We start from the raw sequence: 23,359 nt of genomic DNA on the forward strand, positions 1-23,359 counted from the left end.
GCGGCGTTGGTCGGGGGTCGCTCAACGCGGTCCCCCCCGGCGATTCTCTGCGCTCGACGGGCCGAATGCCTGCCGAGTCCGGCCGGCGTCATTCGCATGTGGTCCTACCCGGTGGGACCTCACCTTCCTGGTATGGGGGAGGGCCATCTGACTCCGGGGGGGGGGGGGGGGGGGGGGGGCTCCACGGTGGCCAGGCCTGCGATTGGGGCCTACCGATTGGTGGGCAGGCTAATCCCGGGGGGGGGGGGGGGGGGCACCGATGTTCCTCAGCGCCGGGCCCCTGAAGGTCTCCACCATGTTGCGTGGGGCTGTGCTGGCACCCGTATCGGCAGCTGGAGCTGCGTGAAGCGCTCCAGTGCCGTGCTGGCCCCCTGTGCGGCACAGGATTGCTGCTCATCGGGGCCAGATCACGCTGTTGTAAACGCACCACTGTTTACAATGGCGTCAACACTTAGCCCCATTATCGGAGAATCCCACCCTACATCCCTCTGGGTGCAGTCTAGATGGATCAATAGCTTTTTTCTCTTCTGTCATTTTTGCATATTTGTCTTTGCAACTTTGTACCCAACTCACATGGCCTGTACATAGACTGGAAAATCCACTTCTGTGCCTTAGCCTTGTATTATAACATTTGTCTTTTTTCCTGCCCAGTTTCATTACTCCTCACTTCAAGCACGACAAGGTGGCATAGTGGTTAGTACTGCTGCCTCACAGTGCCAGGGACCCCGGTTCAATACCAGCCTTGGGTGACGGCCTGTGTGGAGTTTGCACATTTTCCCAGTGTCTGCGTGGGTTTCCTTCGGGTGCTCCCTGGTTTCCTCCCACAGTCCAAAGATGTAACGGTTAGGTGGATTGGCCATGATAAAGTGCCCCTTAATGTACAAAGGTACATGCAGGTTAGGTGGGGTTACGGGAGAGTGGGCCTGGGTAAGGTCCTCTTTCAGAGGGTCAGTGCAGACTCAGTGAGGCAGACTTGATTAGGAAACTTCAGGTGAAGGAACCCTTAGGGGGCAGTGACCACAATATGATCAAATTCACCCTGCAGATTGAGGGGGAGAAGCTGGAACCGGATATAATGGTGTTAACATTGAGTAAAGGTAACTACAAAGTCATGAGGAAGGAGCTGGCCAGAGTTGATTAGAAATGAGACGAGCAGGGAAGACCGTAGAACAGCAATGGTAGACGCTTGCCTTCATTGGCCGGTGCATTGAGTATAAAAATTGGCAAGTCATGTTGCAACTGTATAGAACCTTAGTTCGGCCACACTTGGAGTATCGTGTTCAATTCTGATCACCATACTACCAGAAGGATGTGGAGGCTTTAGAGAGGGTGCAGAAGAGATTTACCAGGATGTTGCCTGGTGTGGAGGGCATTAGCTATGAGGAGAGGTTGAATAAACTCGGTTTGTTCTCACTGGAACGATGGAGGTTGAGGGGCAACCTGATAGAGGTCTACAAAATTATGAGGGGCATAGACAGAGTGGATAGTCAGAGGTTTTTTCCCAGGGTAGAGGGATCAATTACTAGGGGGCATAGTTTTAAGTTGCGAGGGGTAATGTTTAGAGGAGATGTACGAGGCAAGTTTTTTTACACAGAGAGTAGTGGGTGCCTGGAACTCGCTGCCGGAGGAGGTGGTGGAAGCAGGGGCGATAGTGACATTTAAGGGGCATCTTAACAAATACATGAATAGAATGGGAATAGAGGGACACGGACCCCGGAAGTGTAGAAGATTTTAGTTTAGATGGGCAGCATGGTCGGCACAGGCTTGGAGGGCCGAAGGACCTGTTCCTGTGCTGTACTTTTCTTTGTTCTTTGTTTGTTTGCGTTAATGCATGCTGAGGTTAAAATTGCTGATGTGTTAAATGGAGGCGGCCAGGAGTGGTGTTGACTGGCAGACATTGAATTGGAGTGGCATCATCTCGACATGGTCACCAGGGCAAGAGGTTGGATTCTCCAAACATGGGCAAGTTGATACTGGATATGGAAGAATAGACCAGCATGGTAAGGGTTAACCAGAGCAGCAGCAGAAATCCTGTGACTGCCTTGATTAATGAGTGAGTTTTCTAGTTTAATATTGCTGGACTTCCTTCATTAATCACTCCCAGCTCTGTCCACCACTCTGAGCTAAGGCTTTGTTTCGTATCTCTCAAACGTGACAATGTGATCCTTAACCCGCAATGTGTTTATGTAACTAATCAGTGCTTAATTAGTATTTGGCAGCTGTGTGCAAGGAAGTGGTTTGTACAAATGGTGTCTGACTGAAGGAATGAAGAAGGAAATGGAATGCGGTTAGAAGATAATTGTGTTGAGATTGGAAAAACAAGTTGGGAGATGTAATTGCAATGAAATAAAGAAAGTACGTTCATTTAGGGAGTGTCGTTCAGAATGTCCCAAAATGCTTTACAGCCAATGAAGTACATTGTACTGTAGTCATTGTACTGTAGTCACTATTGTAATGTAATGTGGAAAGCGTGGCAGACAACATGAGCATGCAAAGTCCCATTAGTAAAAATGAGATAATGAGTAGATACTCTGGGCACAATCTAACGGACAGGTTTCGAAGTGTCGTCTGTGGCGGGTTTTGCTGGGAGTTTCCCACTGGTTCTGTCTGTGAGTTCCCCACCGCTATCTAATCGCTCTGGGCCCTGGGGAGTTTCTCCCCAGTCAAGACCACACTTAAGAATTATTTTCATCACTGGGGAGCTGAACTCACCAGCCAGACCGGCTCCTCGGAGATAGGGCCACCATTTTGAAAAGGTGCCCCGATCTCTGAGTGAGCTTGTGGTCCCCCCCCCCCCCCCCCCCTCTCCATGGGCAATGTTGCCCCCCCTTCACATGGGCATCACCCCGCCCCCCCCTCCAAGTGATGACACCCCATTATGGGGTCGCTGAGGGCTTCTCCCCTTTCAGGCCTTCCCATGCCCCCTTTCGGGTCTCCCCACTTCCAGGACCCCCACCCTTCAAGCCCCCAACCTTCAAGAGGTCCCTTCATACCTGGTCTGCAACCCCCCACCCTTCATGCCGTCCTCCAGCCCCTTTCATGGGCATGGCTCCCCCAGACCCTGACCCTTGGCAGTGTCACTCATGCACCCTGGCACTGCTATCTTGTCAGTGCTTCTGCCAGCTTTGCAGTGCCACTCAGACATTTTGGCAGTGCCAAGGCGGGAGTGTCAAGGTGCCAGACTGGCAGTGCCAAGGTGCCCATGTTCCAGGGGGAAGGCCCTGGCCCCAGAAACCTCCTGTGTGCCGTTCCGCCTGGTGCATGTTTGTGTTGACCAGTACTGAACCCTGCCCAGTGGGGGGACTTACTGAGAGGACGTTCGATGCCAAGAGCCTGGTAGACCCTGGGTAACCACGCCTAAGTGGTTTAAAACCCGATTTAAGGTGTGCGGGGCTTGGTCACGTGCCTTTGTTGGTGGGAACCTGATCGCAATGCCTCACGAGGTCTGGGTAGATCGTACTAACTGCTGGGAAGTCCGTGGGTGGCTTCTCTCGACATCTTCCGGCCGCTTTGCACTGCCGTCCGGGCTCCCAGTAGATTGTGTCCTCCGAGATGGTGGTTGAGGAATTAATATTGACCAGCACTCCAGTGATAACCACTTGCCCTCTTTGAGTGGGATCATGGGGCCGTTCCTGTGTCTTTAACAGTGACGACAACAACACTTTGATTTAACATCTCATCTGAAAAATGTCACTTACAACATGCAGTGCTCCTCCCTCTGTGCCACAGTGGAGTGTTCATCTTCTTAATTATAATATGGTCTGGGGTGAAGAAGGACGAACCAGCAACCTTCTAATTAGGAAGTGGAAATGCGACCTAATGAACCGAACTTGCTGCACTGCTGGATGAGGTGGGCAGACTTGGAAGGGGAAGGTTCCTAAGAGTGACTAGTAACTAGACTTGTGATTAGCACCGGTGTGGGCAGCAGTCACCATTTGCAATTTCCTCTCCCAACCAGCCTGACTTGAAAATATATTGTGCTGAGGGTGGACCTACACCACATGGACCCCAGGGTTCCATTAGTTCAGGAAGGTGGTGCGCTCTCTCAAGGACAACTGGGGCCAATGAATGCTGGTCTCACCAGCAATACCTGCATTCTAGGAATGAAAAAAAAAAATCCATGGTGTTGGAAAGCAATTGACTGCAGGAAGAATGTGCTGTGTGATAGGGTAACTGGCACTTACTAACCTAGCTTACACAGATGCTAAAAACATTACCTCAGCAAAAGTGAACCTTTCCCTTGAATGCAGCACCCTTTTCTCACCCTTTAGATGCACCCGGGGAGCAAAAGGTGCTGTCGCCGGATGTTGATATGATTATCAAAAATATAAGGAGAGAGGGTCTGCACTGAGATCTGCTGAATCCATTCGGGAAGTAGGGTGTCTATTGGTATGGCGCTCCAAACTTAATGGCAATCTCTCTTACGGCAATGGTTGTTGGTTGCTGCTGCTTGGGTACATGAAGGCCTGTCATAAATACATATTAAATTAAGTTTTGAAATATGCATGTAGGTAATTGTGCCTGATTGGATGGACTAAGTTATACAGATCTGCAGATTGTCTACATAAAACAGGGACACTGAGTAATGGTTCCACAGATGAAGGGCACCCAAATAAAAGGTAGCAGTGAATTTGGAAACTATTCAGTGGTCATTTAAGGAATGAAATGAAATGAAAATCACTTATTGCCACGAGTAGGCTTCAATGAAGTTACTGTGAAAAGTCCCTAGTCGCCACATTCTGGCGCCTGTTCGGGGAGGCTGGTACGGGAATTGAACCGTGCTGCCGGCCTGCCTAGGTCTGCTTTAAAAGCCAGCGGTTTAGCCCAGTGTGCTAAACCAGCTCCTAGTAGGATAAGGTGAGAGTTTAGGGTGAGGGTTCGGTGCTCACGACTGAGCCTGATCCTATCCCCATTGTCGAGACATGTTCCCTGCAGGCTTTCTTCAGTAGCAATCGGAAATGGAATTCTGGTCCGCTCTTCCCTTCTTTTCCGAATCTCAGTGCGTTGACACCAGTTGCTGTTTTTGCTTGTGATTCAGTGGGGTGTACCGGGCCCGAAAACAGCAGGCAGGATGCTTTCACAGATTTCTATCCTGAAGTCTGCAGCTGTCGTAGGATTGGAACGAAATGAGGGATCAATTCCAAGATCCCAACCTCTGGTCTCCTGCACTCTGGTTTTTTACCCCTGCTTGTCTTTGACAATCCGGTTCCAGGAGGCCCCCACTCCATTCACCCAGCACAGCAGCCAAAATAATTTTCCTGTTCTGCCTGCAAGGCCCCTGCTAATCACGTTCATATGTTTTGGTCCTGTCTAAAGCTAGATGATTACTGGAAGGAGGCTTTTAGGGTAATTTCTAAAGTGGTGCACGTGAAACTGGACCTGGGTGGCCATATTCGGGGTGTCGGACCAGCCAGGGTTGGAAACTGGTGTGGAAGCAGATGTTGTAGCCTTCGCCCGAAGGCGGATCCTGATGGGATGGAGAGCAACCTGTCCACCCTGTGCCTTGGCGTGGCAGGGGGACCTGTTGGAATTCTTGAACTGAGGGGAAGGATGGAGAAGTTCTACAATTAATGGGCATTATTCATTATGCACTTTCAAGAACTAGATAACATTGAACGTTAGTTGTGGGGTGGGAGGGGTAGGGGAAGGGGCGGTGTGTATTGATGGTGACTATGGGTGATTACTTTTTGCCATTTGTTTGTGTGAACATGCGGGCTAATGTTTGGGGTTTGGTGGGAGGATGGGATCGTTATTGATATGGTGATTGACATATTTGTTACTGATTATTGTTTGTTGTTGGTGGGTGTAAATTTGGGAGAAAATGTGAAAAAGGAGAATAAAAATATTTAAAAAAAAATAATAATTTACATCTTGATAGGTAGAAATTTGTGTTGAAAATTTAGTACAGGGTCTCAGTGCAATGACTATTATCTCACTGGGATTTACTGAATTAATAGGGAGAGCGCCAAGTCCGTTCAACGGGGACCACAAGTGAAGTATATCTACTTACCTCGCCACAGCCACCAAAGAGGAAAGAAAAGAAGGAACAAGTTGCAACTGCCGAAGAATCTGTGTTCCGTGCAAAAGCGGTCAAAGTAAGGCACGTTAAGAACAGTATTGGCAGCCCAAAGATTCTTCGGGAAAATGGTGAGTTAGTTCTTTACTGTTCTCCGTTAAGTTGCATGCAGATTTTTGTTGCAGCATTTGAAGAGTGGCTCTTCTCTCCGAGGTTTCCCAAAAATGATTTGATTGTCCTCTATGAATCAAGTATTAACTTATCCTGACATGGGCAGCATGGTGGCCTAGTGGTTAGCACAACCGCCTCACGGCGCTGAGGTCCCAGGTTCGATCCTGGCCCTGGGTCACTGTCCGTGTGGAGTTTGCACATTCTCTGCGTGGGTTTGCGCATTCTCTGCGTGGGTTTCGCCCCCACAACCCAAAAATGTGCAGAGTAGGTGGATTGGCCACGCTAAATTGCCCCTTAATTGGAAAAAATAATTGGCTAATCTAAATTAAAAAAAAAAAAAAATTATCCTGACATTTCGTTCTGCCAACCAATTGGTTAAATTAGAGGTTCTTAAAAGCCAGCACGGTCATACTTACGAAAGCAAGAACGTGTATGTTTGGGGCAAATTGAGCTGGCACAGTTAATGTGTCCCATCCTCCAATCAGGGGTAACTATCTCCACTTACAAACATCCCGCCTGGGATATATTATTTGATCATGCATTGGGCTGGATTTCAGCAATAAAGCAACGGTTCTCACCATTGACAAAGATAGATGCCCACAAAGATCAACCAATCTCTGTAGTGTGGATTTCCCTTGCTCATTGCCAATTCGAACCTGACGCCAAGTGAGGTGACCTGCAGGCTTGTTGTCATCAAGCAGAGTAAGCAGCCAATCACTTTAAAGTATACTCCCAGCCATCAAAGCAGGAAGTTAAAAAAACATTGAATCCCTTTGCTTTAATTTTCTAATTTTACAGATAGCAAAATAAATGATTGGGACATGAATATGGGATTAAGGTGGAAGCCAAAATATTGTTTCTAACTTTAAAAAATTGATTTTAATGTGGAATTTCTTATGATAATGGAGAAATTTGACTTTCAACAAATATCAAAGTACCCTTCCAGGGAATGTAAGGCTGTTTGACAATCATTATAAACCGTTAGCTCGTTTAAAAATCCAGTTAAACCTCAGTCAACATGAGGAGTGTGATCGATCGGCCATGCTGCACCCGAAAAGCGGTGTGCCGTGGCACAGCATGGCCAATAGAAGCTGGGTGACCCTGCTCCAGGATCTACCTGCCTCGTAATGCCTGCGAGATCTAATAATAATAATACTCGCTTACTGTCACAAGTAGGCTTCAATTAAGTTACTGTGAAAAGCCCCAAGTCGCCACATTCCGGCGCCTGTTCGGGGAGGCTGGTACCAGGAATTGAACCCGCGCTGCTGGCATTGTTCTGCATTACAAACCAGCTGTTTAGCCCACTGTGCTAATGTGGTCTTGTGAGACGTTGCGAGATAAATCCTACCCATTGTGGGCGGGATCACTTTTTGACAAATCTGCAGCTAGTCTCACTCTAATCTGCAGTTTCCTGAGGCACCCGAGGCATTGGGATCCATCTCCTTCACCTCTAAAACCTCGGGCAAGCGCCGTTCAGTACTAGTCTCCACAAACTGGGATCAGACTGAATGGTACTCGTGGGGGTGTCACAGGGGATAGGAGATGCCCAGATACATGCCTTTTGGACAGGGTGGTACCCTGGCACTGCTGGTGCCACCTGAGCACCCTGGCACTGCCAGCCTGGTACTCTGGCAATGCCACCTGGATGCCAGCCTGATACTTCCAAGGTGCCCATGTGGCACTGCCAGCTGGCAGGGGCACAGGCAGGGTGCTAGGTTGGCACTGCCAAGGTGCCAAGCTGGCATTTTCTGCATGGTGGCGATCGGGTCGGGGTGCCCTGTGCGGGTGTTGGGTGGGGTGCGGCGGTACGGAGGAGGGGCCCGGGGACCCTCCTATAGTGTGTTGGGGCCTGGGGGTCGCTTTGCGGGGTCCAGATAATGGAGCGTCCTGATCACTAGCTACACTGAGGATTTCTGGCGAGCGGAGCTTCTCGGTGCACAAATGGGGCCATATGCAGACTCGGCCGTGCATTCCCCATGGAGACCCCTATCTAATCCAAGTGCCATTTTATAACATTTTATTTCTTAGCGCTGCGAGCACTGGGACTGCGGATAAGCGCACTTGCTACGGGACTTTGTTCCCATTTAGTTAAATCCGGCCCGCTGTAACTTTCCACCTGAGATAGATACACCCACCGTGCTGTTAGGGTGAAAGTTCCAGCATGTTGACTCAGCAACAGTGAGGAATTGTATTATATATTATTCCTAGTCTTTGACCTACCGTATTCGCACAGTATTAATGTGGCTAGTCCAATAAAGTTAAATGCCATTGAATGTCGAGGGGCGGTGGTTAGATCCTCTCTTGTAGGATATGGTCATTGCCTGGCACTTGTGTGACACAAATGTAACGTACCACTTGTCAGCCCAAGCATGGATATTGTCCAGGTCTTGCTGCATTTGGGCATGGAGTGCTTCATTATCTGAGGAGTTGTGAATGGTGCTGAACATGGTGCAGTCATCCGCAAACATCCCCGACCTTATGGTGGAAGGGAGGTCATTGATGAAGCAGCTGAATATGGTTGGGCCTGGGACATTACCCCAAGGAACTCCTGCAGTGATGTCCTGGAGCTGAGATGATTGATCTCCAACCACCAGAACCATCTTCCTTTGTGCCAGGTATGACTCCAACCAGCGGATAGCTTTCCCCCTGATTTCCATTGACTCTAGTTTAGCTCAGACTCCTTAATGCCATACTCAGTCAAATGCTGCCTTGATGTCAAGGGCCTCTTTGTCCTTGTTTGAACCAAGGCTATAATGAGGTCAGGAGCTGAGTGACCCTGGCAGAACCCAAACTGAGCGTCTGTGAGCATGGTTTTGTTGAGTAAGTGCCTTCCATCACTTTGCTGATGATGAAGAGTAGACTGATAGGTGGTAATTGGCTGGGTTGCATTTGTCCTGTTTCTTGTGTACTGCGCACACCTGTGCAATTTACCACATTTCTGGGTAGTGTTGTAGCTGTACTGGAACAGCTGAGCTTGGGGTGCGGTCAGTTCTGGAGCACACGTCTTCAGTACTTTTGCAAAGATATTGTCAAGGCCCATAGAATCTTCAATATCCAGTACCCTGAGCCATTTCTTGATATCACTTGGAGTAAGCATCTGTGAGGCTGGGGACCTCCGGAGGAGACCAAAATATTTCATCCACTTGGCACTTCTGGCTGAAGATTGTTGCAAATGCCTCAGCCTTGTCTTTTGCACAGATGTGCTGGGCTCCTCCATCAGTGAGGATGGGGATATTTATGGAGCCACCTCCTCCAGTGAGTTGTTAAATTGCCCACCACCATTCACGGCTGGACCTGGCAGGACTACAGTGATCAAAGTGGCATGGTGTGTGAGTTGAAGGACAACTTGGTGGCATTCCCATGCGCCGGCTGCCCTTATTCTTCAAGGTGGTAAAGGTTGTGGGTGTAGCAGGCGCTATTGAAGGATCCTTGGTAAGTTGTTGCAGTGCATCATGTAGATGGTATACACTGCTGCAACTGTACTCCTGTAATGGATGGAGTGTATATTTAAGGTGCTAATAAAATGTTCTGCTTTGTCCTGGATGGTGCTGACCTTCTTCTGTACTGTTGGAGAGTATTCATCATATTCCTGACTTCAGTGTACACGGACAGTAATGAAGGTGAAACTACTGAAAACTACAAACTATTCTCGTGTTTTCTTGCGGGATTCTTTGTATTTTGTCTCAGTGATTTTTTTTTTTGGCTTTGTTGACACCATTCTTCCCATTTGTGTTTGAGGCTATATAATCAATATAAAGAACAAAGATGTGACGTGAGCTTCAGTGGTTTGGGAGAGCGAGGCACTTGTCAACTCTTTTTGCCGTCTCACTTTCACCAGGTCTGTTTCTGCTCCTCTCACTCCATTTTATCCCCACTCTTTGGAATTCAAGATAAAATTAATCAAGGCTAATACTCCCATGAGGGAGTTGTAGTGAGGGAGTGTTCAACTATTGGAGGCGCCATCTTTCTGATGAAACGTCAACCCGAGGATCCAACTGCCCTCTCGGGTAGATGTAAAATATCCCACGGACGTTTATCAAAGAAGAGCTCAGGGGACTGTCATAGGGGGAATCGGTGTTGATGGGGATGTTTGGAGTGTCAGCTGTATAGTTATGCAGGAGTTAGACTAGGATTAACATTTCCTGGATAAATATTCTGAGTAGGAAAGTCAGGAATGACTGAAATCTCTGACATTTTTGAAGGGTTCTAGGGAGCTTTTTTTTTTCATTTGTTTATGGGATGTGGGCATCGGTGGCTGGGACCAGCATTTATTGCCCATCTATGAGGCTATTTAAGAGTCGACTACATTGCTGTGGGTCTGGAGTCACATGTAGGCCAGACCAGGTAAGGATGGCAGATTTCCTTCCCTGAAGGACCATAGTGAACCAGATGGGTTTTTAAGACAATTGGCAACAGTTTCATGGTCGACATTGGACTTCTAATTCCAGATTTTTACTGAAGATAAATTTCACCAATTGCCCTGGTGGGATTGGAACCTGGGTCCCCAGAGCATTGCCCAGGGTCTCTGGATCACTCGTCCAGTGACCTACGTCACTGCCTTCCCTTGTCATGATCCCTGGCGTAACTAGTTTCCACGCTGAACCATTACCATTAATAACCATCTTGTGCCAGTGCGGACAAAACCAATTGTTTATCCAATTCAAAGTGCATTCTCATTAAATATTTATCTGTGAAGTTAGGGGAAACATGGAATTTTCTATCTGAAACAGCAGTGAGAGTAGAATGCATGCAAAGAAGGGTTAATATTTTAATGAAAAATTGAAAAGGATATACGGTATGTGCAAGAGAAATTGACTGAATGAATAGTTCTTTTAGGTAGCTGGCACGGGCTTTATGTGCTTTAAAATTCAGATCCTGGTTCCTTTACCGATGCAGTATCAAGATTTTGTCTGCAGATGGCAGTGAGGAACTGTGTTGCAAATAATGGGGGGGGGGGGAATGCTACATCTGCCAGCACTGGGAATGTTATTCTGGCGATGAACTATGTGAAAATTTGTGGATTGATTTAAACATTCATCTTTAATTCCTTAAACCAATATTTTGTGTTTTCATTTTTTCTGTTAATATCTACTATTTGCTACATTGCTACGGGTACTTGAAGTGACCATTGTATAGCCAAGACCGGGGCAGTCCTTGTGCCTCGGATCTTGTAGTTGAGTTGCAGAATTCGCCAGGACTGATGGCAGCCACTGTCAGCACAGTGTATTGTTGTCAAGGTGTGCTTTCAATCAAAGGCCAAGACTGGGTGTGCGGTGCTGTACTGGAGTGAAAACAGCTGGGAATATGGTTTTGGGTAGAGAACACTGTCCACCGCAAGGCTGACTCTGGCATTGCTTTTTAATAAAGACCTCTGATGGAATGCAGATCAGCAAACAGTACGAGGTATATTGCCAGGTCTCAATAGGTAAATCTATATAAACACTACAAACATCTTGGAGACTAGAGGAGGGAGTTGAGAAGTAAACTTTAAAAACTGTCGAATAAGATGAAAAAGGCAAAGGATCCTGCTGATCGATGCGTGCAGTAAGATCCTGACTGTCAACTGCTGTAATCTGGATTTGTACTTGGATGGATGCCGTGTGAAAGCAAGGCCTTCTATCTCTGCAGGGGAGCAGAGCGATGTCTATAGGCGAATTGGCCAGGTAATGGCTCCCGATGACTCATCGGAGCTTCAATGGCATCTATTTGCATTGACTGTTCTAATTTGTGAAGCTATTGCCATGGAAAACCTATTCACTATTCCAACTGCCAAAATAATTAGCACTTTTGTCATGGAAGGCAATAGTAGTTAACTATTTTCCAACTTTCGGACTATTAAAAAATGCTACATATCTTAATACATCTAAACGAATGTTGTAAAGGGTGATTCTATCTGGTGCTTTTTGTTAAGTTGTTAGTAGAGGACTTGGTTTATGACTAAACTTAGTGTTTTGAACCATTAACTCCTGCGTTGAGGGATTGTGTTTACACAGACTAGTATAGAACTGAAGGAGCCCTTTGGTCTGTCATGTTTGAAGCAGTCCATGTTTAAATGCAGCAAGACTTGGACAATATCCAGGGTTGGGCTGACAAGTAGCAAGTAACATTTAACATAGAACAGTACAGCACAGAACAGGCCCTTCGGCCCTCAATGTTGTGCCGAGCCATGATCACCCTACTCAAACCCACGTATCCACCCTATACCCGTAACCCAACAACCCCCCCCTTAACCTTACTTTTATTAGGACACTACGGGCAATTTAGCATGGCCAATCCACCTAACCCGCACATCTTTGGACTGTGGGAGGAAACCGGAGCACCCGGAGGAAACCCACGCACACAGGGGGAGGACGTGCAGACTCCACACAGACAGTGACCCAGCCGGGAATCGAACCTGGGACCCTGGAGCTGTGAAGCATTTATGCTAGCCACCATGCTACCCTGCTGCCCCATTTGTGCCACGTAAGTGCCTGGCAATGACTATCCCTAACAAGAGAGGATCTAACAACCACCTTTTACATTCAATGGCATTACCATCACTGAATCCCCCACTATCAGCATCCTGGGGGGTTTACCATTTACCAGATACTGAACTGGACTAGCCGTAAAAATACTGTAACTGCAAGGGCGGTCAGAGGCTAGGAATCCTGTGGTGAGTAACTTGCCTCCTGACTCCCCAAAGCCTGTCCACCATCTACAAGGCAAAAGTTAGGCATGTGATGGAATATTCCCCACTTACCTGGATGAGTGCAGCTCCAACAACACTCTAGAAGCATGATACCATCCAGGACAAAGCAGCCCACTTGATTGCTCCTCCTTCCACAAACATTGACTCCCTCTATCCTGAGGTACAGTAGCAACAGTGTGTCCCATCTACACGATGCATTGTAGGAAAAAGCTCCTTGGGTAGCATCTTCAAAATCTGTGATAGCTTCCATCTAGATGGACAATGGCAGCAGATGCATGGGAACATCACCACCTGGACGTTGCCCTCCAAGCAACTCACCAACATGACTTGGAAATATATCACCGTTCCTTCACTGTTGCTGGGTCAAAATCCTGGAACTCCCTCCCCAACAGCACAGTGGGTGTACCAACACCTCAAGGACTGCAGTGGTTCAAGAAGGCAGCTCACCATCACCTCCTCCAGGACAATTAGGGATGGGCAATAAATGCTGGCCTTGCCAGTAAAGCCACATCCTGTAAAAATATGAATAAAAAAGCAAATGTCTGAAAGAAAGTACCAGCTCGTCTCGCTCTTCCCCATAGCCTGCAAAGTTTTCATTTTAAGTATGTATTCAATTCCTTCAACTTTTGGGGTCAAAGCTGGCAAGTGGGACGAGCTGATTGTCCTTGCAGAGATCTGGCACAGATATAATGGTTTGAATAGCCTCCTGTGCTATAAACATTTTATGATTCTAAATTGAAGATGAATGTAGAGAAATGGTTCATCCGAAATGCTCCTGTCTATGTTTGCTAAAAACCTTGAATAAAGGAAACTATATTCACAGCTTGCAGCATTGTTTCTTAACCCTAAATTGCAGCTACATCTTCTTCACACAGTGAGTGAAGATTGCCCTGAGTGCTTTATGTAGTAAAATTGTAAACTGGTTTAGAAAGAATATCATCAATTGAAATGTCCATCAGAAATATTCACCTCCAAACAATGAATAAACTGACTTGGATCCAAATAAATTCATTGCAGATTTGCCTCCATAAAGATTCATAGCATTATCCCTGACCTCAATGTCAGCACTCCATTGTATCTACATAATAATAATCTCTTTATTGTCACAAGTAGGCTTACCTTGACACTGCAAAGAAGTTACTGTGAAAAGCTCGTAGTCGCCACATTCGGGTACACGGAGGGAGAATTCAGAATGTCCAAATCACCTAACAAACACGTCTTTCAGGATTTGTGGGAAGAAGGGTGCAGAAGAGATTCACCAGGATGTTGCCTGGTATGGAGGGCAATAGGTATGAGGAGCGGTTGAATAAACTCTGTTTGTTCTCACTGGAACGGGGGTTCAGGGGTAACCTGATAGGTCTACAAAATTATGAGGGCACAGACAGAGTGGAGAGTCAGTGGCTTTTTCCCAGGGTGGAGGGGTCAATTACTAGGGGACATAGGTTTAAGGTGCAAGGGGCAAGGTTTCGAGGAGATGTATGAGGCACGTTTTTTACACGGAGAATAGTGGGTGCCTGGAACTCGCTGCCGGAGGAGGTGGTGGAAGCAGGGACGATAGTGACATTTAAGGGGCATCTTGACAAACACATGAATAGGATGGGAATAGAGGGTTACGGACCAAGGAAGTGCAGAAGATTTTAGTTTAGACGGGCAGCATGATCGGCACAGGCTTGGAGGGCCGAAGGGCCTGTTCCTGTGCTGTACTTTTCTTTTCTTCTTTTTTCTTTGTACTTAAACTGGAGCACCTGGAGGAAACCCACACCGACACGGGGAGAACGTGCAGACTCCACACAGACAATGACCCAAGCCGGGAATTGAACCTGGGACCCTGGCGCTGTGAAGCAACAGTGCTAACCACTGTGTTACCATGCCACCCTGCCATTAAATAGTCCCTGCCATATACAGGTCCATTCCTTGTTATTTCTGCAACTGATTATAGTTTATCATCACTTCAGCTTTATGTCGAGTCAATTTTGGCCCAAGTTGACTTAATTTCCTGCTAATTCCAACAACTTCTGTTTTCCTGAAAAGCTTTTCAGTTGTGGAATTCTTGCTAAGTTGGTCTGATGAGGTGACTTAGGAAAATCCGATTACCCAACGTCATCTGGTAAGCCTTGATTAACCATCTGAAAGAATTCAACTAGATTTGTGAAGTAGGATCTATTGTTTAAAATATGTTGACCATCAGGTGTAGCTTTAATAAGCTCTCGAAATGGGCATTGATGGTGTCCGATAAAATGTGTGCAAGCATTTTTTCCCTTGTAACAATTGCTGTGAATTATTTGATTCATGCCTCATTCGTTCTGAGAGCATGAGAACCATATTCAGTACACAGAAGCTGCAGGGGAGCCTTTCCACGCTTCTGCAATGTTCGTCTGAAGGGGTGAAGTCAAACTTGGGAGACCGAACAAATACTTGAACCAGACTGCATTCCCTCATAACCACCTCACACCAATGACATGCTTGTACGGTAAAACAAGCCTGCAAAGCCATTGAACAAAGCAACAAATTTCCTCACCCAATTACTTATGATTGTAGGGAGTATTGATTTGATTCAGGTGCATCTTCAACACTTGAAGGTCGATGCCATAAATTTCTTCTTTGATCACAAAGCCCTCTCTCATGCACCTCCTTGCAAGGCTGAAGAACATTCATGTTTCTTTCCTCGTGGTGATTTAACACAAGGGATTAGCATCAGGACTCTTTGCACCACTTCTGGGTCCTGAATGTTTGTTTCTGTTTGTAATTCAGTGACCTGAAGAGAATGCAAAATTCAAGGTGCACCCTGACCAGACGGAATGGCACATCTGCACATTCCTGGAACCTGATTATTAAGATTGATAGCCCCTGTAGGATTTTCCAATCAGGAATTTCCATGGGGAGATGATCCTACAAGGATCCTCTGGGCCTTTGGATCACCTGAATTCATCATTATACACACCTAATATGTGATGCTCTATCTTTTAGTACCTTGAATCTTTTCAAAGCAGATGATTTCCTGATTTCTTCCTTGTGTTTGAAATTCCTAAGCCAGTTTCAACCTGGCTTGGTGATTTACTTACATATTCATTTGTGAAACATTTGACAGGTTAAACTTTTTCCGCTCTTTCATAGTGAGCGCATATAACAGAGTCATTTGTGCCGGGTTTCGCTGGGAATTTCCTAACCTTATGGAACCATACTTACTCACCTTTTTGAGCCCTGAGGAGTTACTCCCCAGTAAAGCCCACACTGGGGAGCTGGACGTGCTGGCCAAACCGATCCTTCGAGATCAGGCTGCCATTTTGAAAGGGTTCCCTGATCTCTAAGTGAGTTGAGGGGCCCCCCACGCCCCACAGTCACGTGCAATGTCACCCCCCCCCCCCACACATATGAACACTACCCCCACCCCCTCCACCATCCCCAGCCTACACTCCATCCTAACTTCCCAGAGGCCACCACTGCCTACACCCCAACCTTCATACCCCCCTCCACCCTCCTTTCATGGGCATGTCCCCCCTCAGGCGTTGACCCTTGGCAATGGCACCCTGGGAGTTCTCCTGCTGGCTTTGCGGTGCCACCTAGTCACCTTGGCAGTGACCACCTCAGGGCCTCCAATGGCTCAGGAGACCCCCCTGGGTGCCATTTTGCCTGGTCCATGTTTGGGTGGACCAGTACCGAACGGCGCCTGGCTGAGGCCTCCCTGGGGAGGCTCATCGATCGTGGGTAAAGAGGCCTTAAGTTTGTTTAAAATCTAATTAAGCGTGTGCGGCCTGGTCCCTCCCATTGTGGGATGGATTCTGGTCGCGTCACCTTGTGGGACTTGGGTAGATCCCGCGAGGCATCATTGCTGCCGGGAAGCCTGCAAGAGGCCTCACCCAGCATCTGCTGGCCATGCCCTGCTCCCAGTCGAGCGAGACATGGCTGCTAGATCGGACCCAGTATTTCTTCAAAATTTAGACCTTGAATAAAACTTAACATACTGACTGCTTCATGGAAACATAGGCCAGAATTTTACACTATCCCACCCGTGGGTTTTTGGGAGGTGGGTGGGGAGCATGAAATTGAAGGGACTGGATTCTATCCGGATTCCCGTTACCCCCGACCACACAGTGATTTTACACTGGGTCGGGCAAGGTATGCCTGGGGGCTCTGCTCTTGTCAACTGGGGTCAGTGGCTAGTTAGTATTGCTGAATCCCCCACTATCAACATCCTGGGGAGTCAGTCACCCACACCTGTAATAGTAATCTTTCGGCATTCCCAAACAGCTAGGGAGCCGCTTAGTTGGTAGAAATAGCAAAAGGGTTGCTTGCCCTGGAATTGAGCATAGAATTTGCATAACTAATGGGCGTGATCTAACAGAAGACTGTAATGTCAGGTGGGTTTTACTGGCTTTTTCTCCCCCACTCTGTCGGTGAGTTCCCCACCGCTATCTAACCACAGTTGCATTTTCAGACCCTGGGAAGTTCCTCCTCGGTCAGGCTCACACTTGAGAATTTTTTCCAGCACTGGGGAGTGACATGATATGCGGGCGCACACATACTGATATACAGACAAGCAGCTAATGGATACAGAGAACAGGACATGACCAATCAGCAGGCAGAACACTCAGGGGTGGGATCTGACTATAAAAGACACGAGGCAATCACACTCCACCTCTTTCCACTGATGAACATCTGGAGAGTCAGTGAAGGGTGTTGTTACAATCTCACACCTCCACCATGGGGCTAAGAGCTAGTCTGATTAAGTCAGACAGAATAACCACACTTGAGTTAGCAGAGAGTTGGACTCACCGAGAACTGTGCTAACTGTGCTATTAGTTCAATAAACCTGATTGAACTAACTTCAAGGTCTGGAGTATCTTTCTGATCTAAGCTGCATCCAGTGTTAGACCAGTGCACCTAACACGACAAGCAGCTGAACCCACCGGCCAATCCGGTTCTCCCGAGATCGGGCCACCATTTTGAGAGGATGCCCCGATCTTGAAGTGAGCTTGAGGGTCCCCCAGACCGCCACACCCACTGTCAATGTCACCCCACACACATACGGACATGAACCCACACCCCCATCCAACTGAGTATACCCTGTTTAAGGGGTCACTGAAGGCCCCACCGCCCAACCATCCGGAGGCCCCTCCATAGGGGAAGCACGGTAGCACAGTTGCTTCACCGCTCAAGGGACTCGGGTTCGATTCCTGGCTTGGGTCACTGTCTGTGTGCAGTCGGCACATTTTCCCCGTGTCTGCGTGGGTTTCCTCCGGGTGCTCCAATTTCCTCCCACAAGTCCCGAAAGATGTGCTGTTGGGTGAATTGGACATTCTGAATTGTGTACCCGAACAGGCGCCGGAATGTGGCGACTAGGGGCTTTTCACAGTAATTTCATTGCAGTTGTTGCAAGCCTACTTGAGGGCGTACTCGTGTGCTGAACTTGGCTATAAGTTTCTGCTCGGCAATCTGCGTTGTCGCACGTCCTGAAAGCCGCCTTGGAGAACGCTTACCCAAAAATCAGAGGCTGAATGCCCTTGACTGCAGAAGTGTTCCAGGGAACATTCCTGCCTGGCGATTGTCGCGCCATGTCCGTTCATTTGTTGTCGCAGCGTCTGCGTGGCCTCGCCAATGTACCACGCTTCAGGACGTCCTTTCCTGCAGTGTATGTGGTAGACAACATTGGCCGAGTCGCACGAGTATGTACCATGTACCTGGTGGGTGGTGTTCTCACATGTGATGGTGGTACCATCATCGATGTACTCATCGACATGGTTCCACATCACATGTGATAACACCAGTCACCAGGGACTTTTCACAGTAACTTCATTGCAGTGTTGATGAAAGCCTACCTGTGACAATAAAGATTAATATTATTATTATTATACTTGCCCTCCACCCTTCCACCTGTCATAATCCCATCCCACCTTTGGGCATATCACCCTCAGGCCCTGGCCCTTGGCATTGCCACCCAGGCACCAGGGCACTGGCACCCTGGCAGTCCCCTACCAGCCTGGCAATGCCATGCAGGCACCTTGGCCGTGGCAGTGACAAGGTGCCCGAGTGGCAAAGCGATAGCCAGGGTGCCACCCTGCCCTGTCCCTGACCACCCAGGGGTTTCCAATGGTCTGGGAGAACCTCCCCCGCCGGTGCTGTGATGCCTGGCCCACGTTTGTGTGGACCAGTACTAATTGGCACCTGCGTGATCCCTCACCGGGGAGCAGGTTTGAGCATGGGAGCTTGTTAGATCGAGCTTCCGTTCCACTAAAGAGATGGAGATTGCAGTTAATTGGCTTTAATTAGCTTCGCGCCGCGTATAGGCGGGATCTGGATCTCGCCAATGGGAGTGGCCTGGTTAGATCACAAACCCCTTGGTGCCCTCCCGGTTCCCGATTTGTGCCTCTCCGCGACCTAACCGGCCCGCACAGATCCTCGCTGGGTCCAACGAGGCTGTTACATCGCGCCCAATGTCTTCATGAGAAGTTGGAACATTTCATTTCAACAGTCAGGCATTACAAGTGGGCTGTGCAGTAGAAACCTTTTGTTGTGTTCTCCTCTTCTCCCCGAATCTTTCAGCCAAGAGATTAAATGTTGCGAACTGCCCCGGGGCTTTGAGAGGTGCTTCGGAATCTTTCTGTTGCTGAAGCCGGTAGCAGCAGTTTTGAAAAGGAACGCCTAACTTTCACAGCGCTGGTTATGTTGCAGAATAGCACCCGGCGTCCTCATTAGTGACATTAATGAGAAATATAACTACTCTTTTGTGGCATTGTAGCACATCAAAGATAATATCCGATTAGCCATTTCAATCTCTCTTGGGTTGTTTTTATTCATGTCTACTCTTGTACTAAAATTAGCAAAGCTAATTTTAGTACAAGTCTTGTTCTTTTTCATGTCAGGATAGCCTAGCTTTTCATATGCCTCACAATTTACTGTTTTAATTCTCAAGTGAGCTGATTTGAGTCATGGGAACTATCTGACTTGAGAAATTTCACCTTCCATTGACCCATGGGAACTTGCTCATTGGTCTGCGGCAAGCATGTGGTAATACCCAGGGAAACGAACCACTGCTCATCAATTTGCGAGCATCGTGTCATGAGGTCACAGCTCTTTCATTTATTCAAAGTATTTTTTGCAATTTGTAGCTGAAATTCTGGAATTTGAAATGAAACAGAACAAATTGCTTTCAAATGCAAGGCCACTTTCCAAGGCAAACCAGAACCACACAAAAGGGAGTGTAAACTTTGCATCTCAGAGACATCCAAATCCTAACTCCTACTGATCGATATCTCAATGGGTAAAATGGTCTTGAGTTCAAAGACATCTGACCCTGGGGCAAGTGACATGGGCTGCACGGTGGCACAGTGGTTAGCACTGATGCTTCACAGCGCCAGGGACCCAGGTTCAATTCTGGCCTTGGGTGACTGTGTGGAGTTTGCACCCCTCCCCCAGGGTCTTTGTGGGTTTCCTCTGGGTTCTCAGGATTCCTCCCACAGTTCAAAAGATGCGCAGGTTGGGTGGATTGGCCATGATCAATGCAAGAGATTGGGGGGTAGGGTGGGAGTGAGGGCTTGGCTAGAGTGCTCTTTTGGAGGGTCGGTGCCGACTCGGCGGGCTGAATGGCCTCCTTTTGCACTGTTGGAATTCTATTTTATGCATGCTTGTTCCCTTTCGGAATAAACAGGGAATTGTGATTTACGAAAAAACAGCTGCAGACGTCTGTGTGTACTGGCGTATTGACGTCTCAAGAGTGTGTGGGTGCAACAGAAACAAGAAGGAATTGCAGCCGGTAACCCCGGCTAATACGACAAGCAGGCCAAGCATGTCTCTCTCCCTCTCTCCACTCTCTCGATGGAGAAAGTTCAGCAAATGTCACAAGGTAAAGACAGCTTTTTGACCACCCAGCGGAATCCCGAGTCTCCAAGCCGAGTTCCCGTACCAGCCTCCCCGGACAGGCGCCGGAATGTGGCGACTAGGGGCTTTTCACAGTAACTTCATTGAAGCCTACTCGTGACAATAAGTGATTTTCATTTCATTTCAAGCTTGCTGCCAGAGTAAGCGCTGTGGAAATCACCCAACCCAGCGGCTGCGATGTACCACCATCTACACTCGCAGACAAACCAAAGACTGGTTCATATATTCTCCTTCTACTTTTACCTGAACTTCTAACTTCTCACCTGACCAGAGTATGAATGTGTTTGTTGCATTGTTTATTATTTTTCTTTTTTTTTTGTAACTAATAAACGTACTCTTTATTGGACTCGAGAAAACCTGGCTAATTTGGCTCCTTCAATAAAGTAAATACAGTTGGACCAGGGGTAGGCAATCCTTTTAAATTAACCTTGCTGTGACCAACTGAGGCCAGGTTGAATAAAGAAAGAGGGGGGAGCTGATTCTTCCTCACCAGGCGTCTAACAAAATCGGGGTCTTGTTCAGGAGGTTAACAAATTAGGGAACTCTCGCCTGCGAGTGATTGTAATAATATTGAATAACCCAGGGCAGCAAGGTAATTGAGAGATTTATATGGTTTATAGGTTTTTAGTAACTATGTATATGTCCATAATTCCTAACTCTACTTGCATTAGTATGAAAGGTGTTGATTGTTCTCTTTCAACATCTCTGTTCTTAATTTAGTTTTTTTTTTGCATTCGCCTCTACATTGAGCATTGTTTGCTTTGTTACACAAAGGTAACCAGTTAGTGCTGCAACTTTAATTACTGCTGGCTCTCAAATTCTTATCCAGGATGAGAATGTGCACTATGTAATGGGGGTCCCTGTCAGTCTTCTGGGCCCCTTTCATCAGCCAAGCGTCCCTCTTCTGGACTTGCAATCCACTATGATAGGCATGAAGGTGCACACTTTAAAGAAAGGCAATGAAACACAACACTGAGTAACCACAGTCCAACTAGTCTTTCGTCTGTAACCAGCTAATTGTTCAGCGAGAGCAGAATTGACAGTGACTGAGTGGAGTGCTCAGGGAATAGCTCTGTTGTCCCCACTCTTTGTGATCTATGTAAATCAGCTGGATTCAGAAATGCAGATTAATTGTTCAAGTTTACAAATGATACTGGACTGAGGCGGACTGCGGAGCTTGATAAGACAGCTGAGGGACTGTAGAAGGATTGAGACCACATTTGCATGTCTATGACAGGTTAAATTTAATATAGTCATAAGTGGAAAGCGTTGGAAAAATGATGGCGAATACATTTATGTAATGAATGGAATTGATCTAACTAGGGAAGAGGCTGTCTTGAGTCTGAAGCCATTCCACACTGATCAGTTTGTGCCTTGAATTTGGAATTCAGTTCAGGTCATTAAATCACAGTGAAAAACATTCAGGACCTGGAAATGGTGTGTAGCAAAGAACCTCGATGCTGCTTCCTTGTTTTAGATCACTAAGAGGAAAGACTAGAAAAACTAATGGTTTTTCAGCCTCGCAAGGAAGTGAATGAGAGAGAACTTTATGATATATATTTTATGATATACCGGGCGGCCAGGTAGCACTGCTACCTCACAGTGCCGGAGTGCAGGTTCAATTCTGGCCTTGGGTTACAACCTGTGTGGAGTTTGCATATTCTCCCCGTGTCTGCATGGGTTTCCTTCAGGTCCTCCGGTTTCCTCCCAAAGATATGCAGGTTAGGTGGATTGGCCTTGCTAAATTGCCCCTTAAGTGTTCAAAAGATGTGTAGGTTAGGTTAAGGAGTTATTGGGATAGGACGGGGGAACAGGCCTGGGTGGAGTACTCTTTCAGAGGGTTGGTGCAGACTCGATGGGCCGAATGGGCGCCTGCTGCACTGTAGGGATTCTGCATGTAAGATGCTGAGTGGATCAGAAAAGGTTCACCCTGCACATTGCCACATGTTGATCAATTCTGACCAAACAAGGGCACGCAATAAAAGATCAGGTTCAGATTGAAAGTAGCTGGGTAAGTTAAGGTGCCATTATGATATCCTAACTGGCTTTTAAATAATAAACGATTTGGTTTGGAGGCCTCGAGCCCTCACAATGCAAATTTTTCAAGGAATTCCTTTAAAAGGTGTAGTTGCTTTAATTTGTTCTATTTCAGTTATTGAGAAAAATAAAATTGTTTGCAACAGCTATGTAGTCCATTGTATACAACAAAAAGGTTTTCCAACTGCTGTTCCAAAGGCCAATACTGAAAGAATTTTAATGGATTCTGTAAAATTTGGCACAAAGGGATTTCACTGGTGCAATTCATTATGAATTGGGAACATAACTCCTCTATGTTGGAGGCTGGGGATTTGTAATGTCTAGGTTTGCATGATGTTGCTATAAATTTACGTGAAGTAAATGGTACATAATAGGCAAACTGAACTTCTTCCCAAGGCAAGTGCAAATAAGCTTGAAGCTGTCAAAAGTGATTTACCTTAATGATTGATTGGGAACAGAGGGTTTTGGTTGCTGTCATGTATAAGCACCTCTTCTGGATTCTGCCGCAAGTTACAACATCACGTATTTTTGATTCCCAAAGCCTTTCGAGATCCATAAACGCAAAAGAATGT

General features: G+C 47.1%; 1 protein-coding gene across 3 annotated transcripts in view; it reads left to right on the forward strand.

Annotated features, from left to right (window-relative positions):
- LOC119965930 (doublecortin domain-containing protein 2-like) overlaps positions 1 to 23,359 on the forward strand; it is a 240,548-nt gene that overhangs the window by 81,176 nt on the left and 136,013 nt on the right. For all 3 annotated transcript variants that reach the window (XM_038796956.1, XM_038796955.1, XM_038796954.1), the window contains exon 7: positions 5,958 to 6,147. In XM_038796956.1, the coding sequence (XP_038652884.1) occupies positions 5,958 to 6,147 (190 nt within the window). The remainder of the gene's footprint in view (positions 1 to 5,957; positions 6,148 to 23,359) is intronic.

The sequence above is a fragment of the Scyliorhinus canicula genome, chromosome 5 (genome assembly GCF_902713615.1).
Source record: "Scyliorhinus canicula chromosome 5, sScyCan1.1, whole genome shotgun sequence".
Lineage (NCBI taxonomy): Eukaryota > Metazoa > Chordata > Chondrichthyes > Carcharhiniformes > Scyliorhinidae > Scyliorhinus > Scyliorhinus canicula.